General features: G+C 38.6%; 1 protein-coding gene across 1 annotated transcript in view; it reads left to right on the top strand.

Moving 5' to 3' along the window:
- Positions 1-24,260, top strand: part of EFCAB3 (EF-hand calcium binding domain 3) — a 109,980-nt gene that overhangs the window by 39,688 nt on the left and 46,032 nt on the right. The window contains exons 24-37 of the mRNA XM_059149705.1: positions 2,249-2,302; positions 3,534-3,638; positions 4,490-4,543; positions 6,252-6,356; positions 10,462-10,515; positions 11,101-11,205; positions 12,587-12,640; positions 13,323-13,427; positions 14,757-14,810; positions 15,411-15,515; positions 16,017-16,070; positions 17,911-18,015; positions 21,601-21,654; positions 23,415-23,519. Of these exons, the coding sequence (XP_059005688.1) occupies positions 2,249-2,302; positions 3,534-3,638; positions 4,490-4,543; positions 6,252-6,356; positions 10,462-10,515; positions 11,101-11,205; positions 12,587-12,640; positions 13,323-13,427; positions 14,757-14,810; positions 15,411-15,515; positions 16,017-16,070; positions 17,911-18,015; positions 21,601-21,654; positions 23,415-23,519 (1,113 nt within the window). The remainder of the gene's footprint in view (positions 1-2,248; positions 2,303-3,533; positions 3,639-4,489; positions 4,544-6,251; positions 6,357-10,461; positions 10,516-11,100; positions 11,206-12,586; positions 12,641-13,322; positions 13,428-14,756; positions 14,811-15,410; positions 15,516-16,016; positions 16,071-17,910; positions 18,016-21,600; positions 21,655-23,414; positions 23,520-24,260) is intronic.

Here is a 24,260-nt window from a genome sequence, read left to right as displayed (position 1 = left end):
ATGACTGACACTACGTGGTCCTGACATATGCAAGGCACTGTTTTAAGCACTTTGTGTATATTACCTTATTTAATCTTGCAAATAACTCTACAAAGCAGGTTCTGTTTTTACTCCCATTTCACATATAAGGAAACTTATATGTGAAGACATAGAGAAGTCGAGTAGTGTGCCTAAATTCAGAGATCTAGTAAGTGGTGGACAGATAATCTGGCTCCAGAAACTGTCTCTTAGCCACTCTGCCATACTGCCATGAACTTCCAGAACTAATAAATTTAAGAAGACAGATAGCATCACTTCATGTAATTAATTGGCATACATTAGACTCATGCCAGTAAAATCGAGGAAAATTCATGAGGATATTTTAAGAGACATCTGTGCCCTTGAAGAAATAGTAAAGATGCAAGATTGATCCAAGTCAGTGAATACGGGCTTTTCTAAATCAGTAGTACCTTTCATTCTTTTATTCCATAAACTTGAATTGAATGCCTGTGATGTGTCAGGCACTGTACTAGACCCTCAGATCATTTGTCTTAATAAGAGGTAAGCAGTTTTTCCAAAAATGACTTTTTCTTTGCTTTTTTAATCCCTTTCATAGCTCTTTTAATCTATCAACCAGTTCAATAAATGCAGATATTTGTCATTGCCTTGTTTTTGTAGTATACTGAAACATGAGAAAAGATACCAGCACAATGATTTAAAGTGTGAGGCTAATTCTAAACTAATTCTTACAAACTACTTTGTATATCTGTGGCATCATTTGAAACAGAATGCAAAACTCTTTCAGGGGTCCAGGGGTCTCAATGGAGCTGATTAGAGACCACAAAGTAAAAGACATAAGGGGATCTGTCCTTTATAGTCACAGAATATTCTCCACTAAAGGTTCTTCCTTATCCTACTTGAAAGTCATAACATAATAATATTCTTCATCATCATCATCATCATAAATGCTATAAAATTATAAAAGGATACCAAGAAAAGATTATCATAATTGAAAAGATGTAAAATAGAATAAGCAAGGAAAAATTCCGTATCTGAGAACCTAAGATATGTGTATGGTTTCAAAGCTAATTCATTCTTTATAATATGTTTGCATTTTACTGGAACTTAATTATAAGTAAGAATTTCTTTGGGTCATCAATCTTGTGCAGACCCTTAAACCGATGCTGAAGTAGTAGTAGGAGTACAAAATGATTCTTGGTTTCTCACCTTTGGGGGAATTTACAATCCTAGGATTATTATTACACATAAAATTAGAATGTGAACATGTTTGAGTGGTGATGGACTGACACCATTGACTAAGTTATAAGTGGAGAAAGAGTAGGTCTGTAGACAGCTTAAGGTTCCAGACAGAATCTTTCCTATTAGAGCAGTAGCATCTTTTAACTACAAGCTTAACATTGCAATCCAGTGTTTCTCAAACTTGCAATTTTACAAACTACTAAAAATGTATCCACTGGCCTCTAATAACTTCAGACTTGGAAAAATATACTAAAAAAACTAAGTGCGTCATCTATGAAAAAGACTTCCAGTTGAGAATAGACACTGCGAAACAAAAGTGTTGTCATCATACCTGGAAATTTAACTGAATACATCGATGTTATTACCATGTTAGCAACCTAAGAGCAGCCAGGCACGCATACCAACACGTTGTCCTTTAAGAGGATTACTTGATGCCAAGGTGATCATAAGCCCAAAGGTAAGGTCAGCACTGACAAAATGGAAGCATCATTTTTAAACAAGATTTTTAAACTCTCAAAACATTTAAGACCCTGAGGAATGCCTGGATGGCTAAGTTGGTTAAGCAGATGCCTTTGGCTCGGGTCATGATCCCAGTGTCCTGGGATCGGGTCCTACATCAGGCTCCTTGCTCTGCAGGAAGCCTGCTTCTCCCTCTGCCTCTGCCTGTGCTCTCTCTCTCTGAGAAGTAAATAAATGAAATCTTGAAAAATAATAATAAAATATTTTTAAAAATAAATTTCAGACCCTGAAAAGAGGTCATTTCAGTGCCTGGAAAGAGTAGCCTAATAAGTAGCAGATTGTCTTGAAGGACAGGAGAGTGCTTTAAACCTTGCCTCGTGTATTGTGCTGTATAGATTTTGATAGCATAAAATACAGGAGCTATATTAACTTAAATTGATGACATGAAAAAATAATAAACTTCTAGGAAAAATGTTTCTAAATGGTTGAATTTTGGGTTTCTGTTTCATAATTTTTCTAAAAATCTTTTTGGCACTTTTTTGTCTTAAAGATAATGGAAAGACCGACTTAAATGTGTTGATGGATGAAGTTAAAAATATCACAGGTGAGTGAAATGTTATGATGAAGATTATATTATGTGGTCTTGAAGTTTTATACGGAACTATATTTTTAACACAATAGTGATTCCTCCCTCCTTTATTCACCTAACAACTGTTTATTCAGCACTTACTACATGCCAGGCATTGTTCTACAGTTATGATACATCAGCAAACAGAATAAAGATCGTTGATTCTCTGGAGCTTACATGCTACCAGGGGAAATAAGCAATAAACATAATAAATAAGTCATTATAAAGTAGGTTTGAAGTGATAGATGCTTTAGAAAACAGTGAAAAGGAAACTAAAGGAGACTGGAGGGGGAAGGAGGCACTCACTTGTGGCTTCAAACAGATCACCAGGCCTCTTTGAAAAGGTGACATTTGAGCAAATACTTGAAGGAGGTGAGGGTTTTATCCATGTGAAGACTTCTAGGAAAAGAGTTGTAGGCAGAGAGGCCATGGACTAAGACCCAAAGACAGGAGCATGCCTGGACTATTCAAGAAACAACAAGAAGGCTAATGTAGCTGAGGCTGAATAAGGAAGGAAAAAGGTAATAGGAGATGAGAAAGAGGTGGTGGATGCAAAATTGGTCAGGACTGTGAAATCTCTGCCAGGACTTGGGGTTTGTCCTGAGAGAAATGGAAGGCCATTGCAGGTTTTAGACCAGAAATGTGATATAATCTGACCTATGGTTTTATTAGATCGTCCTGGATTCTATGTGGAGAACAGGTAGCAGTAGGGAGTAGAGCCCTAAAGGGTTTTTAAAGTAATCCCTGTGAGAAACGATGGTGATTCTTACCAGGGCAGAAAGCAATGAAGATGTAAAAAGTAGTTGGATTCTGGATATATTTTTAAAGGAGTTATTGTGGTAATGGATTTCACTAGACTTATTGTGGTGATCATTCATAATTTAAACCAATATCAAACCATTATGTTGTGTACCTGAAACTAAAATAATGTTACATGTCAATTATATCTCAATTCTGAAAAATAATAAAAAGAGTCAACAGAGTTTCCTCATGGAAACTAGGTAAAGGGAGAAGTCAGGATTGACTCCTAAGATTTTTTTGTCCTGACCAACTAAAAGGATGAATGTGCCAGTAGAATCTGGAGAAACTTTCCAGAAATACAAGTTTATGTGGAAGAAAATTAGCTAAACAAGGCTTCATTGTGCCTAGTTCGTCCCCCCAACCCTACCTGGGATGTTTCATTATGTATATGTATTTCTTTCCGAAGGAGAGAAGATTCCTACTGAGGACCTGAAAAATGTTCTGGAAGATATGGGAATAAAGATCACAGACAAGGAACATAAAAAGCTTCTGAAAACTCTGCCAGTTTCTGGTAAGCATTGAAGTTCTATTTCACTGATATCTAAAAGCTTACTCATTCAACAAACATTTATTGAAGATCTGTTTAATGCATGGCACTATCCTAAACTCTGGGAAAGTAGGTACCATGTCTGCAGTGTCTCCTATCTCCTCAAGTCCTCAAAACTTCACAGAAGGTTTGTTTTAAAGTTTGTATTAGAAATTCTACTCTTTAGGGCATCTGAGTGGCTTAGTCAGTTAAGCAACTGACTATGGTTTCAGCTCAGGTCATGATCTCTGGGTCCTGGGATCCAGCTCTCATTTGCCCCTCCCCCCACCCATGTGCTCGCGCGCTCTCTCTCTCTCTCCCTCTCTCAAATAAACAAACAAATATTATTGTTTAAAAAAGAAAGAAATTCTACTGCTCGGAACATTTTATGTCAATTAAAAATATTTTTTTAAAGACTCAATCCTAGCATTTAAAAAAAATCCTGTTCTTACCATTTAAATTTTGGTCTAGGGAGCTGGGGCCTCTTCAGTCAGAGGTCCCATCATAGGACAACTTCTTTTGTCCCTTTCAGAGAAATCTAAAGTCTAAACTGGAAGAACATGAAAGGATAGAAGGGCGGGAAAGCCGAACAAAGAAAAAATGAAGTAAAACTTGGGAGGAGAAAATGAGAAAGGAAAAGCTGTGTGTATTTCAACAAACTAGCCACTAATTAGGCCTTGTATTCTGTCCAGGGATAGAGTCAATACACTGAGTTTTCTAAATACTTCGCATTTCACTGAGCATGAATTGTGATAAATTTCTAAATTTCCCCTTTCTGAAAGTAAACACTAATTTCTATGAATCATCAAAAACTCAAAAATGTTTTTGTCTTACAGCTGATAAAAAGGTGTTTGAGAAAGAATTACTGGAGGGCGTGAAATCTTTCAAAGGTGAGTGAGGAGGAGGAAAAGGACAATAAAATCTGAGATTGTTGTAACTGTTTTTTTCTGATCATATAAGCAATCAGGAAATTATGTATTTATTCAACAAATATCCAAGTCTCTACTGTGTGTTGGCTATTTGAGAAAAATCTGGAATATATAAAGTAGCATACAGGGAAAAAATGCAATTACCCATAATGCCAGGTAATATTACCTTTTTTTTACTACAGTTCTTTCTATTATTTTTTTGTATATATGTATGTATAAATAATTAAAATTTTACTGTATATTTTATATATCCTATACTTAATCCTAAAATTTTAGTGTAAGAATTCCATCATGTCATTTAAAAATTCTTTGTAAACATCATTTTTAATGCTCTATCATCAGGTTGTATTTATAATTTACCTAATCATTCCTTTCTTATTGAACACTTAGGAAGTCTCCAATGATTTGCTCTTATATATCTGTGATCTTTGTCCAACTTTAAGCCATTTTCTTTGGATAGATTCTTCTGGTAAATCCAGTAAATCTTAACATATTTAAGGCTGCAATAAATGTAAGTGGATAAAAGTACAGGTTCCCATTTTGCCCTGGCCACAATAAATTATTTTCACATTTTTTGATCCTTGCCAATTTGATAAATGAAAAACGGAATCTAATTAATGTTTCGATTTTTTTGTTATCAATGAAGATAAACTGTTTTTATACCATTCTGTCTTTCAGTCTTTTAATTATTTGTTTCTATCTTTTGCCTATTATCCTATCAGAATCCAACCTTTTTCCTATTAATTTGGGTTTTTTCCTATTAATTTGAATGACCACATTATAAATTAAAGATAATAGCACAATTGTCATAGCTATAGAAAATATTTTCCCAGGTGGTTATTTGCATTTTTACTTTATTATCTTGTATTTTTTACAAAAGTTTATTGAAATGTAATTTACATACCATGTAATTCACCCATTTAAAGTGTACTGGTTTTTAATTTACTAACAGAGATGCATAACCATCACCACAATCAATTTAGAATATTTCATCACCCCAAAAATATACTGTACCCATTAGCTATCACTCCCCATTCAACCATGGGCATCCCAGATGAGCAACCACAAATCTACTCTCTGTCCATTATGTTTCATTTTGATACACAGACATTTTTAATTTTTATGTTTTTAATTATGTCAGTCATTTCTTCTGTGATTTCTTCTTTTTTTGTATTTAGAAAGTCCTTTACTATCTAGATGTATATAAAAAGTTATATATACTTAATCTTTGATTTCCTAAGATTTCACTTTTTTCATTTATTGTTTAACTCATCTGAAATTGACTCTATAAATCCTATTTTATAGTGACTTGATCAAAACTACAACAGTAGTTTTCAGTTATTCTGGCCTATTAACTGGTGTTTTTCTTTAAGTATAATTATATTAAGAAGGTAATCTGTTGTTAATGTAGCAAGTTTTAAATCTTACTTTTTGGCCAGAATAACATGATTGTCTTTGCCTAATTCACCAGGAGCCAAACTCTTTCTTTACTTTTTTCTCCCTCACATAAATTTCTCTCAGAAGCTCAGTTATGGTACCATGTGCTCTTTCTGACTCCCATACAACTTGCTGTAAATACCTTCTTTGTACTTCCATTTCTAGGTAAGGCTGATGGCCTGCATTTTTCCATTTGTGACATCCTTATTTACTTTTCCTTGTTTTTATTAAGGAGGAAGGGTTAGTGTTGGTAACCTAAAAAATGTTCTACAGAATACTGGGTTCAGTCTTGAAGAAAACGAAATCCAGGACCTGCAGAGCCACCTACCAGTTACTGGTGAGCATTTTAGGATTCCTTTATGCTGGGGCACCTAGCTGTCTCTGTAAGTAGAACATGCAACTCTTTTTTTGATGTTTTTTAAGATTTTATTTATTTTTTGACAGAGAGGGAGATCACAAGTAGGCAGAGACAGGCAGAGAGAGGAGAGGCAGCAGGCACTCCACCGAACAGGGAACCTGATGCAGGGCTCAATCCCAGAACCCTGAGATCGTGACCTAAGCTGAAGGCAGAGGCCTAACCCATTGAGCCACACAGGTGCCCCAGAACATGCAACTCTTGATCTCAGGGTCATGAGTTCAAGCCTTATGTTGGGTGTGGAACCTACTAGATAGATAGATAGATAGATACATACATACATACATACAGATACAGATATAGATAAATAAGTACCTTTATCCTGTAGACAATGACTAGTCTACTCTGAAAACAATGAGGAAACACATGCTGGGGAGAGAAAAACCAGGGGTAGCGATATAATTTAGAGGCTGCTGCCAAGGTCCAGATGATAAGGGTCTTTATTAAGACCCTTATCTGGTCTTTAAAGGTCTATTAAGACCTTTATCTGGTGATAAAGGGAGAAAGCTAATGGGATGTGGTTGGTGAAAGGAAGAAAGATACTAGAAGTGTGAAACAGAGGTTCATTGCTTATATGATTAACACACACACACACAAATGAGAGTCGGGGAGAGACAGAAAAAGGAACAGAATGAAGACAAAAATGTTTAGAACAGTGGTGCCTGGATGGCTCAGTCAGTTAAACATCTAACTCTTGGTGTCAGCTCAGGTCATGATCTCAGGGTCCTGAGATCAAGCCACACCACAGGCTCCCTGCTCAGCATGAAGTCTGCTTCTCCCTCTCCATCTGACCCTCCTGCCCCTTGCTCTCTCTCTCTCTCTCAAATGAATAACTTTTTTTCCTTTTTTATTGTTTTTTTTTACATTTTTTATTTAAATTCAATTAATTAACATATAATGTATTGTTGGTTTAATTGGTTTTAGAGGTAGAGGTCAGTGATTCATCAGTCTTATAGAATACGCAATGCTCATTACATCATATGCCCTCCTTAATGTCCATCACCCAGACACCCCATACTCCCACCTCTCCCCAACTCCAGCAACCCTCAATATGTTTTCTATGATTAAGAGTCTCTTATGGTTTGTCTCCTTCTCTGGTTTCATCTTCTTTTATATTTTCCTCTCTTCCCCTATAATCCTCGTCTTTTTTCTTAAATTCCACATATCACTGAGATCATATGATAATTGCCTTTATCTGATTGACTTACTTCTCTTAGCATAATATGCTCTAGTTCCATCCACGCTGTTGCAAATGGCAAGATTTCAATTTTTCAATTTTTTTGTGGCTGTGTAGTATTTCATTATATAATGAATATATATATATATATATATATATATATATATATATATATACTACATATAATGAAATACTATATATATATATAAATAATCTTCTTTATCCATTCATCTGTTGATGGACATCTGGGCTCTTCCCATATTGTGGATATTGAAGCTATAAACATTGGGGTGCAGGTGCCCCTTTGGATCACTACATTTGTACCTTTGGGGTAAATACCCTGTAGTGCAATTGCTGGATCATAGGGTAGCTCTATTTTCAACTTTTTGAGGAACCTCCATGCTGTTTTCCAGAGTGGTTGCACCAGCTTACACTCCCACCAACAGTGTAGGAGTGTTCCCCTTTCTCCACATCCTTACCAACATCTGTCATTTTCTGACTTGTTAATTTTAGTCATTCTGACTGGTGTGAGGTGGTATCTCATTGTGGTTTTGATTTGTATTTCCCTGATCCCAAGTGATATGGAGCATTTTTTTCATGTGTCTGTTGGCCATTTGTAAGTCTTCTTTGGAGAAATGTCTGTTCATATCTTCTGCCCACTTTTTCACTGGGTTATTTGTTTTTTAGGTATTGAGTTTGATAAGTTCTTTATAGATTTTGGATACTAGCCCCACATCAGGCTCTCTACTCAGTGGGGAGCCTGCTTCCTCCTCTTTCTCTCTGCCTGCCTCTCTGCCTACTTGTGATCTCTGTCTGTGAAGTAAAATAAAAAAATTTTTAATAAATAAAAATAAAAACTCACATTTGTTCTTATCTAATTATATCACCAATCTAATTTAAAAAAGTGTTTAAGTATTGAGAACCTATCAAGTCATGATGTGGATATAAGGTTCTCTAAATTTAAATTTTTGTTTGAGAGCTTGAACTATACCATTAAAACATCTACCATCAATTCTTTTCTTAAGATAACAGGCTCACTTTGTTCATTTTCAAGAAGATGCTTCCCAAATACCAAACTCTAGGTTTTCTCCATTTTTCCAACTAAATATGGTGTTCATGAAAAAGCTAATTTGCTTGAGACTCAAACAATCATACAGGTTATTTTCCTCAAGAAATCATTATATTTTCTTAAGGAACTGAAATGCTTTATACAAACTTCTCAATTCATTGTACAGAATATTGAAAAGTTCGTTCTCAATGGTTAAGATTTAATAAAATCAATACCTTTTGCTACATTATCAAGAACATTCTTAAGTGAAACTGACATTCTTTTACTCCCAGTATGTACAATGGAGAACACCATGACTAGTAGTACATTTGTTGCCATGGCCTTGATTCATGGGAGATGCCAGCAGTTTCACCCATCTCTGCTTTTGCACCACCAGTGCAAATGTCAAAAGTGTAAAAGGCAAAGGGTGGGTGACAACAGAGGTCCCTGGACCACACTTTGAGAACTGTGGCTTAACCCATCTCAGCCTTCTACTAAGTGCAAGAGAACCAGGTCTAAATAAAGGAAAATTGACCTCTAGGATAGAACTGACTTCAAACAAACAAAACATTCCATTCACCATGACATTCTAAAGATTTTTAACACCTGGATGGCTTAGCTGTTAAATGTCTGCCTTCAGCTCAGATCAGGATCTCAGGGTCCTGGGATCAAGTCCCACATTGGGTTCCCGCTCGGTGGGGAGTCTGCTTCTGCCTCTCCGTTTGCCCTTCCCCCCATTCATGCTGATTGCAGCTGGCTTCTCTACTCCCATTCATGCTCTCTTTCTCTCTCTCTCTCAAAATAAATAAAACCTTTTTTAAAAAAGATTTTTTAATAGCTTATGAAATAAAAAAGAAGTCATGCTAATTGAATGGATATATACTTAAAGCTCAAACCTTTTTGTTATATGTTCCTGTGGATTGAAACTATAATAAAAATTTTAGAAAAAAAGCATGAAAAATTATTGGGATTCCATACACCAAATTTTATTTAGGAATTTAGATAGGGGCACCTGGCTGGCTTCGTCAGTAGAGCATGCAACTCTTGATATCAGGGTTATGAGTTTAAGTCCTATGTTGGTTTTAGAGATTACTTTAAAATATTTTAAGGGACACCTGGGTGGCTCAGTCGGTTAAGCATCTGCCTTCAGTTCAGGTCGTGATCTTGGGGTCCTGGGATTGAGCCTCTGCTTCACCCTCTGCTAACTGCTTCCCCTGCTTGTGCTGTCACTGTCTCTCTCTCTTTCTCTGTCAAATAAATAATCTTTAAGAAAAACTTTTAAGGATGGCTGGGTAGCTCCATTAGTTAAGCAATTGCCTTCAACTCAGATCATGATCCTGGAGCCCCAGGATCAAGTCCTGCATCAGGCTCCCTGCTCAGCGGGGAGTCTGATTTTCCCTCTGACCCTCCCCCCTCTCATGCTCTGTTTCTCTCATTCTCTCTCTCTCTCTCAAATAAATAAATAAAATCTTTTTTAAAACTTGTAAAATCATATTTTTAAAAGTTTATTTTAAAAATGACTTCTATATTGGGGGTGCTTGGTTGGCTCAGTCAGCTAAGCATCTGCGTTTGGCTCAGGTAGTGATCCCAGCGACTTGGGATCAAGTCCTTGCTCAGCAGGGAGCCTGCTTTGCCCTCTGCTGGCTGCTTCCCTTGCTTGTTCTCTCTCTCTCTCTCTCTCTCTCTTTCTAACAAATAAAATCTTTAAAAGAATTTTCTTTAATTTTCAAAAAAAAAAAAAGAATTTAATTTTTCAAGTCTAGTTTTGTTCATCTGAATCTAAATCCTGAATTTTTCTACAGAAGATGAAAAGGTTGATTTGGATACATTAATGGAAGCTGCTGGTGCTTTTACAGGTGAGTGAGAACTTGTATAAGATATCATAAAATTGAGATCTTGACACTTTATAGAGAATTATTTTTTTAAAGCAGTAGTTTACCCCCTTCAGCCATCGTTAATAAGTTTGCTTTTCTCTTTTACTTATTTATTGATGATTTTGTCTTATTGACAATAATATAGATCATTCGAGATTTAGAAGTGTGGGCACACTCAAATATTTTGGCCAGTCATGTGTTCATTTCTCTAGTGTTCAAAGAATCAAAATACAGGTGCAGCTCATAATTCAGGTCATGGAGCAGTAACAGAGATATTCCTTACCAGTACAATTATGTATACTCATTATACCATCATAAATCATCAGGCATTTATACTCCATGCTATATTGACCCATATGCAGAATAGGAGTGTTATATTCTTATTTTGACTAAAGAAAATTTTCAGGTACTGAATTTTACAATAACTCTGTGTAAGTGAAGTCAGCTCATGTATTTCAGTTTCATCCTGTGGTTAGAAATAATCCTGTATGGGGTTATGTCTTTCATAGTTTAGAATAATTGTATTTTTTAATATTGTCGCCTGAAATGATTCCCATCTATTCAAAGGAGAAAAAGTTGAAGCCAACGACTTAAAAAATGTGCTAAGAAACATGGGAATTGAGATTACTGAAAAAGAACAGTTGATGCTGTCGAAAACTCTGCCAGTCTCTAGTGAGTGTTTAACATGCCATCATGGTGCTCAGGGAATTGTGGTTCTGTGGGCTTCTGGGTGAGAATTGTCTAATCCCCTAAGAAACTCCCTAAGGAAAATGCATTCCAGACATAAGAAACCCCATTCTTGTCACTTGTGCTTTAGTTTAGAAGTGAGAAGCTTGTAAGTGAGAAATTTCTCTCTTTTCCATTCAGTCAGTGGACCCTTTGATATATATCTCAAATGCTACACAGATAAATTCTTCTGTAGCCTCCTGAATGTGCCCCCACATCCCCAGTCCTACCCCTGATAGCCCTCCCATTTCCCCATAATCCAGCAACTAAAAGATAAACACCTGAGAGCAGGGGACCACCAGGACCATACGTTAAACTGTCAACATTTGATTCTGATTGGTCAGTGATGTAGCCAGTCTGTCTCTTAAAAATTCCACCTCCAGGGAACGTGCATATGCTTATCCCCAGAGACCCTAGAGGCCAGCCTGTGCTTCACCTGTGCCTCCTGTCCACTCTCAGGGACCTCCATGGAGATGTTCTTCCCCTCACCCTATAGCACCTGTCCCCAGTTGTCCCCCGAACAAGAGCAAGCCTACACATCTTGGTGGGTGCTAGTACTCCTGATGGCAGAAGCAGGAACCCAGGGAGCAAATGCTCAGTGCCCATCCATATTCCCCTCACATATACCTAAGGCTGTGACCACTCCCTATTTCTAGCATTCCCCCAGATCACTCTCAAGGGGCCAGCTCTGAGAACTGCAGCATGCTTAGGATATTGGCTCTGGGGGAACAGGGTAGAGATGCACAAAGAAGCAGATGGACTATAATGGAGACAACTACAGCCACATGCCAAGCACTGTTTCTGTCAACACTGTAGACACTCCTTCCATAGGAAGGGGGGGACAGACAGCACCTGTAGAGATAGATTGGGCTGGCAGATGTCCCATGTTCTCTGCCCCTGTTGAATTTCCCCTCAATTTATGAAAAGAGTTTGTTTAAGGAACAAAATATACTTAAATATTGTTTTATGCTACTGTTTGAGTTGATTGCTATTTTTAAGAAAATCCCTTTATAGACTCTACTGTTCAGGCTAAACATATGAATACCTTATGGGCCTAGAGCATGGGCAAGAAAAAGAGAAAGACAGAGGGGTTGAAGTGCAGTTCATGAAGGGAAAAATAAAAGGAAAGAAACACATGGGTGGGTTATATGTAGCCTGCATCACTTACTGCCATGTGTTCCAATTAGGGAATAGACTGACCACGATGTGGGCATTCCTTTTATAATTATTTGAGGGTGAGGCAGAATAAATTTCTAGAATTAAATAAAATGTCTTTAAAAATTATAGTTCCTTTTTCTTTTGACTTGAATTTTACCCTATCTCACAGGAGATGGAAAGGTGTATAAGAAGAGATTACTGGAGAGTGTGAAGCCGCTCAAAGGTGAGAATCATGGGAACAGCAGCTAAAATTTATTGTGCTTTGCATTTTCTTTTTTAGATTTCTGATTAGAATCGTGCTGTGTCATTATTCCACTGGTTTAGTGACACTGAACATCGCCTCATAACCCACCACTCTTCTTTCAGTATAACTACATTTGAGGAATTTATTCTTAGTAATATGCAGCAACTTTGAGATTTTGATTTCATTTACTCTGGTTATCTTTATCAATTCATTGGACTTATCTAATTCTTCTTTCTCATCCATGATTATTTCAATTAAAAGTTATAGCACAGGGGCACCTGGGTGGCTCAGTGGGTTAAGCCGCTGCCTTCGGATCAGGTCATGATCTCAGGGTCCTGGGATCGAGTCCCGCATCGGGCTCTCTGCTTAGCAGGGAGCCTGCTTCCCTCTCTCTCTCTCTCTCTCTGCCTGCCTCTCTGCATACTTGTGATCTCTATCAAATAAATAAATAAAATTTAAAAAAATAATAATAATTTTAAAAAAAAAAAAGTTATAGCACAATGATGAGGGCGCATTTTCTCCTCTCAACTCCCAACACTGACTATCTGGGGTCATTCAAAGGGCCAGTGTTCCACTGTGCTTACAGTGGGTGCACACTCGAGGCTGGAATCATCCACTTCCTGGACTTACTTGAATTATTTACATCCTCTTCTCTCCTAAGGGAAAAAAGTCAGTGTCAAGAACCTGAACACCATTGTAAAGAACATGGGGATTCAGCTTAAGAAAGAGGACTATCAGGACTTACTGAACCACCTGCCTATTGATGGTAAGTCTTTCAGATAACCAGTGTACCACAGGGCAAATCTTAGGGCCTCTCTATGAGGTCTTCTGAAAATAAAGCTATTTTTTATTTTTTTTTTAAAGATTTTATTTATTTATTTGACAGACAGAGATCACAAGTAGGCAGAGAGGCAGGCAGAGAGAGAGGAGGAAGCAGGCTCCCTGCCGAGCAGAGAGCCTGATGTGGGACTCGATCCCAGGACCTGAGATCATGACCTGAGCCGAAGGCAGTGGCTTAACCCACTGAGCCACCCAGGCGCCCCTATTTTTTAATCTCTTTGAAAAACTTATGAAATATTTCAAACATCTATCAAAACAGAAAACAAACACTATGACAAACACTTGTGTATCCACTGGCTAGAGTTAACAAATATTACCATTTTGCCATATTTCTTTCCTATATCTGCCTTCCTTCCTTTCCTTTCTTGTACACTTTTTTTTAAATAAGATAAGGTTTCATCAATGACTGAATAAGACCAATTTAGGTGGATAAAAATGTCACAGAGGCAAAGATGATAGAATTCATTAGAAAGAATTTTCTAATGGGTGAGTCCCAGGCTAAAAGTTCCTGAGTTAGAGAACTCTTAGATTCAAACATAGAGCCAGTGGTTTCCCATTAAAAACCTCATGCAAGGGTTGCCTAGGTGGCTCAGTTGGTTAAGTGTCTGCTCAGGTCATGATCTCAGGGTCATGGGACTGAGCCCCATATCAGGTTCCCTCCTCAGCAAGGAGTCTTCTTCTCCCTCTGCCTCCCCTCCCCCCTCATGCTCTCTCTCACTCTCTCTCAAATAAATTAGCAAAATCTTTGAAAAAAAAACTTGAAGAAAAACAACTTATAAGAGAGCCAGACAGCACATCTTCCAGCACAGTCAGCACATGCCAAACCAAAATAAACAAATTGTCCTTCTTCCCTAACTCAGGGTTCCTACTCTCAACTAATAGGAAGTTGGCAGGTGTGGCCAAGGGAGGCCACTGTCACCAGCAAACATCTCCTGCCCCCACCTGTAGCTGCTGAGTTGGAATTCTTTGTATTACAACTTAAATTTTTCTTTTTTTTTTTTAAGACTTTATTTATTTATTTGACAGAGAGAGAACACAAGCAAGGGGAGCAGCAGAGGGAGAGGGAGAAGTTGGCTCCCCACTGAACAGGGAGCCTGATGCAAGGCTCAATCCCAGGTCCCCGGGATCATGACCTGAGCTGAAGGCAGATGCCCAACCAACTGAGCCACCCAGACAACCCCCTCAACTTAAATTTTTCATATCATTTTTCTAAGTCTAAGGTTGGTCTCTGTGCCTAAATTGTCTTTTCTTACAGAGAATAAAATGGTTGATTTGAATGCGGTGATGGATGATGCAAAAGCTTTTACAGGTAAGTTGTGGTAAAAAGGAAATTCATTATTAACTAAGACCCTAATGCTTTATTTAAAAAAAAAAAAGATGTTTTTAAGTAGAAGTTTTCTCTTCAGACTATTACTGACATGTTAAGTTGAACCGCTACAAATTTAATGATTAAATGTTTGTTTTATAACCTTACCGTTTGCTTTGGTATTTTTCCTGTTTAGACCTATATTATGGGGAGTTTGGGCCAATAATATTTTCTACTTCACCATTGTTTAAACAACAAAACTAGAGATGAACTCTGTTCAATCCCAAGATGAAGCTTTTGTAGGCCATCCAGGAAATATGATCACTGTGTCAAAAGACCCCATAATTCAGGCTATATATTGGCATTCGACTTATACCTAAGATTATATGTGCTTTTCTTTTTGCTTGAATTAAAGGTATAAATTTTATTTCTGACATGATCTATACATATACGTGTACTCAGAATCTATATAAGTTAACAAGTTTCATTGTCAATTTGCTCTTCTAATTAAGCCTATAGCCCATAGGTCATCTTTTTCATCATTTGAAATCCTTCACCCATTCCTAAAATTCTTATATGTTAACAATTTCCATATTTCCAAAGGAGAGAAAGTTAATGTCAATAATCTGAGCAATGTGGTGAGGAAAATGGGACTGGTACTCACTGATGAGGAAAAGAAGCAGCTGCTGAAAACTCTGCCCATTCATGGTGAGTATTTAGCACATCTTTGGAACCCAGATTTATGGGCTTGTGTGTGAAAACTGCTGAAATTATGTGTATGTCCAGTAAGACACATTTAGAAAGCACAGTTTCACAAAAAGAAGAAATCCTGTTCTTGTCACTTACATTTTAATATTGGAAACTGGCAACATCTTTCACAGGTCCCCACCATCAAGACTAAATTATCCCATTCCCCCTAGGAGCATCACCTCCCCTAAGTCATGACCAAGGGAAAGAGGAAAACCAGGGGAGTAAGAGTAGGAAGGAAAGGGGGAGAAATAGGGAGATAAAGACTTTTAAATTCAGATTTATATCGGTGAAAGCTTTATCTTTGATTTCATTCTTATTCGAGGGCAAAATAAATAAAATCCTGAAGAAATCTGAAGGGTTTTTTCCCCCTGAAATTATAGATGTTGTATTGTCTTTGTGCTGTCTTTGTTAATCTTCCCTTCATTTAACCTCTGTTCTTAATTGTGTCTTGTCTTACAGCTGATGGAAAAATATATAAAAACAGGTTGCTAAAAGGCGTGAAGGCCCTCAATGGTGAGTGAGAAACACAGTGAAAGAGCAAATAAAAATAAAATCCTCGTGTTTACCATTTGTTTTTAAACATTCCAACTTTGCTTCTTGCTGGTTTGTTTTTTTTTTTAAGATTTTATTTATTTAAAAGGAGCGCTTGTCTGCACGAGTGGGAGGAGGACAGAAAAAAAGAGAACGAGAATCTCCAGCAGACCCCACTGAGCACCGAGCCCGATGGAGGACTCGGTCCCACAACCCCGAGATCATGACCTGAGCCAAAATCAGGAGTCCGATGCTTAACCAGCTGAGCCACCCAGGCACCCCTGCTTCTTGCCGATTTTTTGATCCATTGTTATGGACTTATAACTTGCCATTTTTCTTTGGGCACATTGACATTTGGGGATATAAGGAGAAGTATCATCTTACTGTAGGAAGTTCTAACACTGTTTTCTAGGTAGAATTGTACAGACTGGTTGTCGTTTCAACTCTAAGTAGATGTGCCAATTCCTCCCTGTTCACCTCTCATGGAAAACTGAAGGGCGCCTGGTTGGCTCAATTGGTTGAGTATTTGCCTTCAGCTCAGATCATGATCCCAGGGTCCTGGGATTGAGCCCTGCATAGGCCTTCCTGCTCAGCGGGGACCTACTTCTCCTACCTCCCTCTGCCTGCTGCTCCCCTTGCTGTGCTCTCTCTCTGCCAAACAAATAAATCTTTAAAAAAAAAAAAAAAAAAGTGTGCCTGGGTGGCTCAGTTGGTTAAGCCACTGCCTTCGGCTCAGGTCATGATCCCAGAGTCCCAGGATCAAGTCCCACATCAGGCTCCCAGCTCTGGAGAGAGTCTGCTTCTCCCTCTGACCTTCTCCCTTCTCATGCTCTCTCTCACTCCCTCTCTCTCAAATAAATAAAATCTTTTTTTTTAAGATTTTATTTATTTATTTGACAGAGAGAGATCACAAGTAGGCAGAGAGGCAGGCAGACAGAGAGGAGGAAGCAGGCTCCCTGCTGAGCAGAGAGGCCGATGCGGGACTCGATCCCAAGACCCCGAGATCATGACCTGAGCCAAAGGCAGCGGCTTAACCCACTGAGCCACTCAGGTGCCCCTCAAATAAATAAAATCTTTAAAAAAAAAAAAAAAAAAACCTGAAATTCCCCTGGGTGGGTGTTAAGGAAAGTATCCTGTCTCTACTCCTTATACTACTTCTGCTATAAACAATTCCATTTTTAATTTTTGATTAGAAATATATTGTTAAAGCACCAAATACTACAAGAAAAACTATCTAGTTCTACCAGATGGAAAACAGATAAAAGAAGTGTAAGTCAGGTCATGGGGATCTAATGTACAGCTTGGTGACTATAGATAGTAATATCATGTTGTATATTTGAAAGTTGCTAAGAGAACAGATTTTAAAAGTTCTCACTACCAGAAAAAAAAAACTGTAACTTTGTATGGTGATGGATTTTAACAAGAATTATTGTGATGATCACACTGTAATATATACAAATACTAAATCATTATGTTGTACATATGAAACTGTACATATATTATACATATGAAAATGTTTATATGTCAATTATATATGAATTTTTTAAAAAATGAGAGTCCCTCTACCTCTCACCAATCTCATCCCTCCCCATAAAGGTAAATACTGTTTACTGTTTACCTTTTTCTCAAAGGTTATCTTTCTCAATTTTTTCCTATTTTCAACAGACATATCTAAATCTGGGAGATATATATGTATTAATGGTTTCTTTAAGGCCTTGTGGTTTACCCTCCAGTTGGGATTTATGATGCATGACCATGATTAGCATTCTTCAGTCTTAAGCACCAATATTCATGAAATTATTTCATGCCCCTCTTTCTTAAGGACCAAGGGTCAAACTCAGAAAAGTGAAATCCGTCTTGGAAAACATGGGGATTAAACTCAAGGAGGATGACCTTGAGGAAATAATGACCCAAGTACCAACTGATGGTAAGTGTTAAGGCATAATTGTGCTCTTATCTGTGTTCATTGTATTCTTTTTTTTTTGTAAGATTTTATTTATTTATTTGACAAAGAGAGACACAGCAAGAGAGAGACAGAGCACATAAGCAGGGAGAGTGGCAGAGGGAGAAGCAGGCTTCCCGCCAAGCAGGGAGCCTGAAGTAGGGCTCAGCCCCAGGACCTTGGGATCATGACCTGAGCCGAAGGAAGCTGCTTAACAACTGAGCCACCCAGGCGCCCCTATGCTCATTATATTCTCGCCTATTTATTTCTTTGAGAGAGAGCACGCATGAGCACAAGCAGGTTGAAGGGCAGAGAGAGAGGGATAAGCAGGCCTCCTGCTGAGCAAGGAGCCCGATGTAGGATTCTATCCCAGGACCCTGGGACCATGACCTGAGCTGAAAGCAGACACTTAACTGACTGAGCCATCCTGCATATAACTTTTGACTCCCCCAAAACTTAACTACTAATAGCCTACTATTGACCAAAAGCCTTACCAGTAATGTAAGTCAATCAACACATATTTTATATGTTGTATGTATTATATACTGTATTCTTACAATAAAGTAAGCTAGAAAAAAGAAGGAAAAAATACTTTTACAGAACTGTACTGTATTTATCAAAAAAGTCCACATAATATTGTTCCCCCACAGTTCAAACCCATGTCATTCAAGGGCCAGCTGTATTTTTTTTTCCCATTCAAGCTCAAGGACTCCCTGAATTCTATCATTAGAGAGCCCATAGACCCCAGGTTAAGAAATCCTGATTAAATCCTAATTAATTCCTGATATAAGTCACCCATGCAACACACTGGCCTCCTGTTCCTTGACATCTCTAATTTTAATCATCTTTTACTCCCATCCCTTTAATTGCTCACCTAATACTTGACTAATACTAATACTTTATCACCCCCAAAATCTGTTTCATCTACACACTCTCTGACCTTTATCATTCCAGCTTATTTACTTGCAGATTTTCCTGCCATAACACAATACAAGGATGCCTGAAAAACCTCCCTTTCTAGAAAATTAAAATTGCCCACTAAAGTGAGCTTATGGGGAAAATTGGAGAAGCCCATTCAAAATATGTGCCACCTTGTGACCAGAACAAAAGCAGCAACTGATCCTGTGTGAAGAAGCTTAAACGTCACAGGCAGATAGCTCAGAGTAGCTGGAGATTTTTTTTTTTTTTAATGTGCATACACACCCACAAGGAAAGAGTTGAAAAGCTGGCTTGCAGCTCTGAAATCACGTAGATGGAAGCAGAACCCTGAGCCACGGAACCTGGTTCCCCTTCCTATATTACCGGCAGGTATTTTTTATAATTTTACTAAAATAGAACTGAAAAGGCCCCTGCCATAACCAACCCAGAATTTTTTCTTTTCCTTCTGACATTCATAATTTTAATTCTTCCACTTAGAAAACAGGTGTGTGAACCAACTCACCATCCAGATTGCTGGGACATTATTCCATTCCACAACTGAATGTGATGAACTCGAGTCACCAAGCAGGCGCTAGATAGAGCCCAGCGGAGTGCAGAACTCCCGCTCTAGCTCCCTGCCACCTAGAGGCCATCACCTCTGCCCCTGTGGTGGGCGGGTCCTTCCGCTGGTGCCCCGGATCTCATTTCCCCTTGCCTCCTCCAAGACTGCACTGCTGCAGTTTCCCCTTTTCGCCTGAGTCCTCAGGTTCTCCCTCTCTGCTCTCTCTCTGTAGATCCCACTGCCCTGCAGATTATGCTTTCGTCTTCCCCCTGGTCCCCTGCTGCTACCACTCCACCTCTTAGCTCTCTTCACAGCAGAACCTCTCAGAACGTTGTCATTGCTTCATGTTGTGTGGTGACTGGTCGTGGCCACCCTTGCGCTGAACACACCGTAATGTGCAAAGTTGTCAAATCTCCATGCTCTTCGCCTGAAGCTAATGCAATATTGTGTGTCAGCGTGGTTCAAAAAGAGAAATCCCAAACTCACGGCTCCTTTCTGTCTCCACTTCCTCACTCCCATTCCACTCTTGTTCAGTCCTCTTCCTAGGAGACTGCCTCCAGCCTCACCGGATCAGATACCTTCTTGAAGCTGACCAGAGCAAATTTCTTTTTTTTTTTTTTTTAAGATTTTATTTATTTATTTGACAGATAGAGATCATAAGTAGGCAAAGAGGCAGGCGGAGAGAGAGAGAGAGAGGAGGAAGCAGGCTCTCCGCAGAGCAGACAGCCCGATGCGGGGCTCGATCCCAGGGTCCTAGGATCATGACCTGAGCCGAAGGCAGAGGCTCTAACCCACTGAGCCACCCAGGCGCCCCCAGAGCAAATTTCTATCTCCCACTCATCCTCCCTAAGTCAGGAATGGTATCTCAAACTAGCTATTTGAGATCTCCACGTGGATATCCAAAAGGCATCACGAATTTAATGGATTAGTAATTAATCCCCCTCAAAAGGACTAAGCCCTCCCCCACCTCAGTCATGGCATCCCATCTACTCTGCTGCGTGAGAAGGCGGCGGGTGAGGGGAGATGAACAGTTTTCTTCCTTGATTCCTCCTTTCCCTTCCATCCCACATTTAAATCTCGGCTCCACCTGAAACATACGTCCTGAATCCATTTCTCTGCGTCCCCGCTGCTGCAGCTATAGCCCAAGAGACAGCATCTCTTTCCTGGGCCACTGAAACCATCTCCTGTCTTGTCCCCCTTCCTCCGGTTTCCCCATCCTGCACACATCAGCCAGGGTGAGCTTCTGAAAGCTGCCGTCAGGTTAAATTACTCCCCTTCTTCACAGCCTCCAATGACATTCTACTGCAACAGAATAAAACCCCAACTTTATCATCAGGGCCAACAGTTACCTTCGTGATTTGGCCCCTGTCGCCCCAGCCTTTTCTCTGCCCCTCAGTTACAACAAAAAGCAGCAACTGATACTGGGTGAGGAAGCTTAGACAGCCCAGGTAAATAGCTCAGTTTCATCCCCATCTGAGGGCTGCCACACATGCCGTGTCTTCCTCTCCTAGTTCTTTCCATGACCACCCTTCTCTCATCATTCAGGTCTCAACCCAAATAGACTCTCCCTGATTTCCCTGTCTAACGCACCCTACCATTGCTCTTTATTATGCAACCCTATTTTATTTTAGTACCTCAAATGATCCTTTTTGTTTTGGTTACATGCTGTCTGTTTCCTTCTGCTAGATGTACACTCCTTGACAGCAAGAACTCTGGCAGTTGGTTTACTTTTGTATCCCCAAAGCCTAGCAAAGTGCCTGGCACGTAAAAGCTACCTCCTAAATATTTGTTGATTAACTGACTACATTAAAAAAATACTCAGGGTCAGGTTCATTTGTCCTGTCTCGCTATACTCAACTGTAACAAATCACTTCTTAATTTAATCTAAAGCAAAAAGAAGGGAGATACAAGAATGATTTGTTACAGATTGAAAACTTTCTTCATTTCTAAGATAGCACTATTATCTCTGAGCAGTCACATTCTAGGAAAAATTTGGGGAGAAACTGCTGAATATTTCTGGTCTTCATTGTTTCAGGGTCTCAGTAACATCAGTTTGTCTGATTCTGAAATTTATTTCCCTTGCCTTACAGGTGATAGAACAGTTGGTCTGAATGATGTGATGGATGCTATCAGTGGGTTCAGGGGTAAGTTGAAAGCTATGATGAAATGATACTATAAATAACATCTTAATATTTTGCAATATTATATTGCAAATACAATATTTTGGTGGAGAAAAATATTTCCCCTTCATATATATTTAAATTCTTTCATATATGTTCCATTTTTATGGATGCTTCTGAACTTGGGTAAACAGTAATCAATGTGTGTTAATATATCAGTGCCCATGACATTCTCTGAAACTTTCCCCAAAAGAGTTTTTCAACATAGGGCTAGGTATTAAGAGTCAAAGAACTATTCCTTTTCCCACACGAACCTCACTCCAAGGAATTTATCCTCTGGAAATAGTTAAGCTAAATAAAAAGAGGAAAACCTCTGCTTAAAGCCCTTCAGAGAAACTTGAAACAGCCTAGATATCTAACAGTACAGGAATTAGTACATACCCCACGGCCTGGTAAGCTAGTAGAGTTTCATGTGTTGAAATGTCAACTGTAAAGATTATGTGGCACTTTGGATGTTAATGATGTAATTTGTTAATGATGTAATATCAGGTTGGAAAAGCAAAATACAGAATTGTGTGTATATTATATTTCCACACAATGAAAGTACAGCCTTATTGTCAAAGACCAGAAATGGAATTTAAAAAACTACAATGGTTTTTGTGGTAGAGTAGTAGAATTGTACTTTCCCCCCTTTATTAATCTTTAATGTTGTATTGTTTTTATGATGAATGAGAGAAAATTACTTCTGTGTTGAGATGAATAAAAATCTTGAATGCATAATGATCAGAGAAGCAAACTCCAAACAAATATTTTTAAATGAAAATAAAATTTTAAAAGCTGGTCTATAGAGGGGCACCTGGGTGGCTCAGTGGGTTAAAGCCTCTGCCTTCGGCTCAGATCATGATCCCAGGGTCTTGGGATCAAGCCCCGCATCGCATCGGGTTCTCTGCTCAGCAGGGAGCCTGCTTCCCTTCTCTCTCTGCCGGCCTCTCTGTCTATTTGTAATCTCTGTCTGTCAAATAAATAAATAAAATATATTTTTAAAAGCTGGCCTTTAGAAAAACCCTGAATTTTTCAAGTAGGGTAGAAGGAAGAATAAAAATAAAACCAAATCCCTGTATGCAGCTTAATTTACTATGGATTTTATAATAAATCCCAGTCAGTTCCTAACCCATGGTATACTTTGTTTTTTGTAGCCCCCAGAATTAAAGACACAAGACTTTTCTTTTTCCTTTTTTTTTTTTTTTAGATTTTATTGATTTATTTGACAGAGAGGGAGATCACAAGTAAGCAGAGAGACAGGCAGAAGGAGAAAGGGTGAAGCAAGCTCCCTGCCCAGCAGAAAGCCCGATGCAGGGCTCAATCCCAGGACCCTGAGATCATGACCTGAGCCGAAAACAGAGGCTTAATCCACTGAACCACCCAGGTGCCCATCTTTTCTTTCTTTTCTTTTTTAAGATTTATTTATTCATATGGCAGAGAAAGGAAGAGAGAATCTCAAGCAGGCTCCCGGTGCAGACTCTGCACTGAACACAGAGCCTGACGCAGGGCTCTATCTCAGGACCCTGAGATCAGGACCTGAGCCAAAACCAAGAGTTGGATGTTTAACCAACTGTGTCAGAAGGCACCCTGACACAGGACTGTTTTCTGACCCTACTGTTAATTCTGGGTCTATGTGGACAATCATATATATAAGTACATTTACATATATATAAGTAGCATTTTTTCATCCTTTATATATAGTTCTATAATGTTTCTAAAATTTATTTCTTAATTTTTCTAAGGAGAGGTGATTGATATCCAGGACTTAGACAAATTTCTAGTGAGTGAGGGGATCGAGCTCACAGAAGAAGACATGAAGGAGCTGATGTCTCATTTGACTGTTAATGGTGAGGTTTTTAAAAATTCTCTTGTCTTTCTAGAACTGTCTTTGTTATCCTGTATATAAGATCCTAAGGATCTTATCTTTTTTTTGATCCTTATCTTTTTTTTAAGATTTAATTTATTTATTTCAAAGTGAGAAAGCATGAGAGTGGGGAGGGTCATGGGAGAAGCAGACTCCCCACTAAACCTAACCGCTGAGTGGAGAGCCCAATGTAGGTCTCAATCCTGGACTCCAGGATCATGAACTAAGCCAAAGGCAGACACTTAACTGACTAAGCCATCCAGGTGCCCAATCCTTGTCTTTTTATCATCTACAACAATGCTTCTCAAACTTGAACATGCATATGTGTCACCTGGGCATTTATTAAAACATAGATCATGATTTGGGTCTGAGTTGGATCCTGAAAAATTCTGCATTTCTAACGAGTTCCCAATGATGCCAGTGCTACCACTGTATGGACCACACTTGCCCATGAAAGTCTTCAAAGATGTAGAAATGATAGATTACAATTATACCTGGCCTTTCATTTCTTAAGTCACAAGTACAAGCAATATTTAATTTGTGCTTGAGGGTGAGATTCCAGCCCAAAAATAAGAATAAAGAATATTAGGGTAATTGAAATTAAAAAATAAAAATGAGTATTAGGGAGATGTACACAAGAGGAAGCAGGGTAGTTAAGGGTTAACTTATTTCATTTATGCTTGTTTTTTGTTTGCTTATTGAGATTTTTATTATCGTTTATTGA

Source organism: Mustela lutreola, chromosome 15, assembly GCF_030435805.1.
Source record: "Mustela lutreola isolate mMusLut2 chromosome 15, mMusLut2.pri, whole genome shotgun sequence".
NCBI classification, from domain to species: domain Eukaryota; kingdom Metazoa; phylum Chordata; class Mammalia; order Carnivora; family Mustelidae; genus Mustela; species Mustela lutreola.
The sequence above is the reverse complement of the archived record's forward strand: the minus strand, read 5'-3'. Positions and strand labels throughout refer to the sequence as shown.